Raw genomic sequence first — 6611 nt, forward strand, 5'->3', positions numbered from 1 at the left:
ACAACACTTTTGGTGATATAAATCACATTTTTTTGATGAATTGTACGGCCGTTAAAAAGTTGTTTCATGTACGGAACATTATAAGAATAGACATTTAGTTCTAATGAAATGAAATTTTAACCATTTTGACTGTCATCAAAAAAAAAGTTAAAATCCCAACACGATGGATACTACAGAGGATAGAAAACTGAATTTAAAAAACTTGTTAAACATGTCAGCCACATTTAACAGCGTAGACATCGTGAGACTTGCGGTGCGGCACATGTTCATGGGGCACATCAAGAGCCAGCCCAGTGTGAGGAACACCTTCTTCAAGAAACACATCCTACCTGGAGCCACTGACAGGTGCCGGTGCGTCAACTATTCCAACATCATCCTGACACGGGAAGTAGAGGGCTTCAGAGAATTTGATTTTGACAAATTTGCAGTCTTGTACGTGTGCCAGGTTATTTGTCATCTGAAGAAATATTTCAATTTCCATGAGATGATTGATGAATACTTGGTTGAGGAAGAGCTAAGTTGCATATATTCCAGTCCAATCTGGCTGAAGTTAGGTCGGTTCATCCTTAATTTAATTGATTACTGTTATTTAATCTGTTACCATTCGTCTGCTTATTCTAATTCATTATAATTCATCGTCACTTTTATACGATTGTTGTTAGCGTATTCGTTTAATAAGCCAAAATTCATCCACATATCCTAACATAAATCGAACAATAAACGGGGCGGAATTCAAGTTGCTATGCCAACTATCCATACAATGCAAACTTCCTACTCGGAGTGCTAGCAATTTGAATGAAAAATTACTCCAAAGATTCAATAGTAAAATTTGTGATATGATTCATTCCATTCAAATAGTAAAAAAAAAGAAAATATACAATTTCATATTTTTATAAGCAACATTTAAACAAATGAAAATTTTTATTGTCAACTTTTATTAACAATATCTAGCGGTATTAACGTATACACGATATAATACTATCACATCACCATCATCATTTTTATCATCACCACATTACACATCCACACAAGCATCACCGCTGCTATCCTTATTATAGTTTACTATTAAACGTTAAAATCTTTAGAAAATTGCCAACATTTCCGAAACAGGTTTAGGTTTCTACAGCTTCCTCTACAAAGAACTTGTGAGAGACCATACAACTGGAGAATACTTCAAAAGTTACTGTTCTCACGGGTCTGGTAATGTTCTTTTATTTATTTTTAGAAAATTTGTCAATTTTTTCATTTTTTGTCGTTTTTGGCACTTTTTTTTAAAAAAAACCGTTTTTTCTAAATAAACAGTACCGTAACGTTTTGTAAAAGTTTTTTATACATTAAATTAATTTAAAAAATTGTTACAAGAAAACTGTGGGCGAAGAAAATAGCAGAGAAGTATCAGTCTGAATTAACGGTGCTACGTAATTTTTCTTTTGCTGACACGTGTCCAGATGTCATTCAGAAAAATGTGAATGAACTGTTGATAAAAGTCCACATCTTAGACCCCACTATGGTTAACACTGTCTACAACCTTCTACATAAAGGTGACTATGAACAGTTAATTTTTCAACTTTATAAATTTTTCATTTAATGAAATAAACGATTTTTTAAATACTCAATATTTTCAAGTGATTCCAAACATAACGACGGAAATATACAAGACACGATATCTGGGCGATGTGATGGATTGGTCAATGATCCGCCAAGAAGTGGAGTCAGCAATTTTGAAATCCTCCCTTCCAAGCAATGTATCCAGACTCTCACTCGATAAGTTGGAACATTTTCACGGCATTCAAGTCTGTGAATTCATAACAAATGAGGCCAAAGAGTATGGTCTGTGGACTGGAAGGCATCCAAAAAATCTCACAACATCTGAACTGAAAGATAGATGCAGCATTTCTTGATTCTTTTTTTCATTTTAATTCAGAAGCACAGTTAAACCTGGAGCGTGCATGTAAACGTTGATGAAATGTAATGAGTTCTTGTCTGAATTTCGAAATTTAAAAAAAAAATTTATTACGACTATGTGAAATACGATGACAAATGGTTGATAAAAGTTAATAAAACTCAAACGAAACTTCGATTGTAGAGTTTGATTTGCATGACTGGTTGATGTTCAGCCAAAACGAAACCACGTTTCACGCGAACGGCACTCCTGCAGACCAGATCCAAATAAATGAGCAGTCCTTGCAGGCAGTTTAAGATCAAACCAACAGAGTTGATGTTTTCCGCGTGGCCGTAGCAATGGACGACAGTGAATGTGGTGATGAGGAAGTTGACAAAGGAAATCTTTAACGTAAATCTTAAAATTTTTTGCTCTTGATCGATGCGAAGAGTAATTTTTCTGCTCTTCACGTTATGATATATGCACGGAAGGTAATATCTTAGGAAAGAAGCAGCAATGTAGCAATAACAACTGGCGTATGTTAAGTACGGCAGTCTTGATTTGATTTTGTTGTTGAAGTTGTAGAAAATGATGGCACCGCCAACGTAATAATCTAAACTCACGAGAACCAACGGAACGACAATCGCGTAAGAAACGTACAAAATGATTTTGATGTAGTGGTTCTTTTGAAATATTTCCATCGTTTCTAAAGCCACAACATTCGTCCACGCCAGCAGGGAACACGTTGAATAACTAGACAATATGGAGTCGTGGAAATCTGTTGTTAAGTTTTGGACGAAGTACTTGAGCAGCCAGCCGTGGTAGAGGATTTTTGGACTGACGAGACAGAGAAAGTGGTACCTGTAGTTGTGAGCCGGTGATTTCTTGTCGAACAAGATGAGGATAAAGACAACGATGAGTGAGATGAAGGAAACTGTTGATCCGACCAGGAAACATTTGAAGACCACTTTGTGTCTGAATTCACTGTTGTTAGCATTGGATGCGTTGAAAAATATTTCATTCATTTTCAACAGATATAAATATTATTAATAATTTTTATTGACTTAACTGAATTTATTTAACAGCACAATAACAAATTCAGTGTAGGAAATTAACGTTGAAATTTTGAAAAATTAAGCATTTATGTACAAAAATTACTTCAAACATCTATGCCTTGTCTAGGCTGCTTTGTTGTGTTTGTAAATTAAATGTAAACAAGCTTATGTCTTACAGAGCAACATTAAATACATCGTACAACATCATAATCAATATAGCAATACAATTTTTTAAACAATATTGTAATATTTTTTCTTAAATTTTTGCACTTTACACTAATTGGGAAGAATGCGACTGCAGTGAAGATAGAACTTTCTCACATTTCCTAAATAACTGTAAACCTAACCAACCATGTCATCCACATCACTTGCCCCATTTTATCAATCACCCTTGATAGTCACCTGAACCCAACCAGCAGTAGGACGATTGCCACTGATGTCACAGTTCTTTCAGATTGGTGTTTGATTTAATGAATAGTTAGTTAGTTACGTGTAGTTGTGGCCATGATTGGTTAGCGGATCGATATATCCTACCAGGATTCACGATGATGATCAGCTACAAAATATTTAATTTTTTTTTCATTGCATGACTGCAATTGGTGAAGTCGAGTTTTCTGAAGAATCCAAATATTTTCCCCATAATGTTATCACATTATTTGGTTTGATATCAAAGGAATAAATTGAAACCAGGTCGAAATAAGTATCATTTCACTTCGAAAGATCATTATGTGATCAACATTGTTTACACTTTGGCTTCATTTGCATTTTTATTACAATTTATAATTTATATTTATTTAAATATAGATATTTAAATGTTTTGTGGGCGTATGATTGGTTCTATTTAATTTATATTAATTTTACATGTTGCCTATCGTGTGTCAGTAGCATTGAAATATTTTCAGCAAGAAATTCTCTAACTTTATCGTTAAATTGATCAATAGTAGAAAACTGCGTTTAAGTGTAGCTGAAAATTTAAATTACGTGAAGGCATTGATTTTGTTTGCAAATATTTAAATTACGCTCGTCGACACAGAGCAAGAGTTTATCAACAAATACAGTTAATACGGTATGTGCATTCAACTACATTTCGTTTGAATTCATAAAAATTTTTGATAAAATTTTGTATAAATTTAGTTAAAGAATGATAAATATTATTATGAGTTTGAAATTATTTGGCATGTTTAAATGCCCGTTGTTAATTTAGAAACACTTCGATCCATCTGTTGCATGGAGAACCAGCTGGAAAATGATACCACGGTGAATTTTACGATTTTTTTTTATAAATCTTTTGATATATCTTATAAATATTAAACAGTTTTTAATAATCACATAGGCTAAGGTTAATTTTTTGATAGAGGAATAAAAATACGTTTTTAATATTTGAGTTCAACACAGATTTTTAAACATTAAGGTTGGCAATCATAACGCTGCCTCCACTTTGTTGTTGGCGTTGTTTCAACAAATTATTGGGCACTGACCTGCTTTACATATTAAAAAATAAATGAATTACATAAAATGCTTTAATATTTGCCATATTAATAAAATAGGCACAATTTTTTTTCAAAGTGGTTTTAAAATACATTTGATGCAAATGAGGCTTATTGAATTAAATCAAATTTTTGAATGAAATATATATTTTATGAAAAAAACATCACTGATGATTAGAAAGTTGGAATAAAATTTGGCAGATCTGCAAAAAACAGATACATATTTTACTGGGGTGGAAATGCTGAAGTCGTAGAATTGTTTAAAGATAGAATGGAATTTTGGAAGTCGACAATAAATTTGGAAGCTGTTAGCTTTAAACAAGCTTCAGATCATTCATACGCTACTTTACCAAGTGACCCAAATGGTTCAACTTTACGTTGATGAGTAATTTCAAAACCTACTTGCTGATGGATGAAATTGAGAAAAACTCAACGATGATCAACCAACAAAACGTTTATGCAAGCAAGTTCTAAAAACTTGTAGTACATATTCTCCATTTCAGTAATTCACTAATATTATAGCGGGTCTCAAAACGTGTAAAACATTGCGTATATTCATTCTGCGTGTATAATAGGAAACAATGTTTAACCCAACATAACAGGGTTTAAAGTGGTTCAGTAGACTAGGGCCTGTGTGAGAACCACTGCTATTTAAGTGTCCTAGTATCCCAGCTTTCCGAGTTTGATTTTGGCATCGTCTCATCGAGATCGTCTCATCACTGTGCTCCTTCCAGGCGTTTACCACCCTGCCGCTGAAGAGCTTTTGCTTGGTTGGATTTTATGTCTTCCTGACGAGCTTGTATCCGTGACCCCGTAATCCCTTTCTATTCTCTAGTTTGATTGAGGTCGTGACGTGGTCGCCAGCATAGCAGCCAAAAAAATTTAGTCAGGTGTTTTTTTTTTATTAATTAGTTTGACAACAGACAATTAAAAGTTTTCCTATTTTGCTTCAATAAATATGCACGTAAAACTCAGTTAAACCGTTCCAAAACCGTTTTTTCAGATGAGGGTACCATTAAAAACCTTGGCAGCATTTTGTTGACGCCCCTTGCTTCAACTAATTTTATTCATCTGAAAAAATTTTGTAAATAAATAATGTTTGGAGTGAAATGCTGGTGATGAGATTTTAATTTAAACTGTTTAGTCAGTAGTCCGGTCGTTGTGGCCGTCCGCAGTTCTAAATTACGTTTAATATTTAATTTTGAAATGAGTGTTGACAAAATTTACTGATTTATTTAGTTTAGAATTATGTAATTTTTTTTCCTTCAATTGCATTTGAACTTCAGAATCGGAATTGTCATAGAATAGAGATAGATAGACTCACGAAAAGAGAGAGAGAGAGAGAGAGAGTAGAGAGCAAACGTTTGTGTGTGGTCATCTGATTTGATTGCACAAAGTTAAGTAATAAAATAACTGCTGATAAAAACCTCACTGAACTAGGAAGAATAGATATCATTCAGAGTGAGTGAGTGAGTGATTAATAATAAATTAATTATTATATTATTAACAACATTTAATTTAACAACTGATTGTTATGTTTTTCAATTTAATTATTAATATTTAATTAATTTTCTTTTATTAATTTAAAATTTATTTTTGTGCTTGATTGTCAGCTCTTTGGCATGTAATTTTCTGATTCTAGTTGCTAATCAACTACTAATCTAATTTAGTGATAGATAATCAATAAAAAAAAACTTTCTGTACTGTAATAAAATACAACAATTAAAAATGTAATACTTGTTTTTTATGGTTTTATTTGTCTTCACTAATAAAAAATATATAAATTTAATTTAATAGGATAACTATTTTTTTTATTTAGTAGAGACACTTGAAATTGAATTAATATTTTTTTTTCCCAGGAAATGAATGTCGTGTTGAAACAAAACAGTGATGTCAGCTGCTACTTCATCACTAAGCATTCATGGAAGGGAAAGTTAGATCAATTAACTTTTGGCCATCTTTTCCATTATTTAATTAATCCAACTATGGATCACTTCTTTCTTTTCAACTCTGTCAAACGCAGAACTGCTTACATGTTATTCTATACTTACTTTCACACGACGCACATGCACCTATATGTATGCGTGCGCAAGCACCGCATCGTATGGGTATGATGGTATTTGAGTTTCGGACAGACAGTATTCGAACCATGCCATTGCCTAATAGCAACTTGAGACATGGCACTTT

The 6611-nt window shown here is 32.9% G+C and overlaps 3 protein-coding genes across 3 annotated transcripts in view; 2 read left to right on the plus strand and 1 right to left on the minus strand.

Moving 5' to 3' along the window:
* Nucleotides 1-163: 163 nt before the first annotated feature.
* Nucleotides 164-1901, plus strand: HELRODRAFT_168985 (hypothetical protein; the record flags this gene model as incomplete). Its single annotated transcript, XM_009014825.1, has 4 exons — nucleotides 164-554; nucleotides 1111-1195; nucleotides 1363-1541; nucleotides 1627-1901. The coding sequence occupies 4 exons, from the start codon at nucleotides 164-166 to the stop codon at nucleotides 1899-1901; spliced, it is 930 nt and encodes a 309-aa protein (XP_009013073.1).
* A 163-nt stretch (nucleotides 1902-2064) lies between these two features.
* HELRODRAFT_168986 (hypothetical protein) lies at nucleotides 2065-3314 on the minus strand (the record flags this gene model as incomplete). The annotated part of the gene is made up of 2 exons (XM_009014826.1): nucleotides 2065-2866; nucleotides 3289-3314. The coding sequence occupies 2 exons, from the start codon at nucleotides 3312-3314 to the stop codon at nucleotides 2065-2067; spliced, it is 828 nt and encodes a 275-aa protein (XP_009013074.1).
* A 2972-nt stretch (nucleotides 3315-6286) lies between these two features.
* Nucleotides 6287-6611, plus strand: part of HELRODRAFT_156562 (hypothetical protein) — a gene marked incomplete at both ends in the record, with an annotated part of 25701 nt that continues 25376 nt past the window's right edge. Inside the window, one exon of the mRNA XM_009014827.1 lies at nucleotides 6287-6357. Within this exon, the coding sequence (XP_009013075.1) occupies nucleotides 6287-6357 (71 nt within the window). The remainder of the gene's footprint in view (nucleotides 6358-6611) is intronic.

This window comes from Helobdella robusta, assembly GCF_000326865.2.
Source record: "Helobdella robusta unplaced genomic scaffold HELROscaffold_14, whole genome shotgun sequence".
Classification (NCBI taxonomy): domain Eukaryota; kingdom Metazoa; phylum Annelida; class Clitellata; order Rhynchobdellida; family Glossiphoniidae; genus Helobdella; species Helobdella robusta.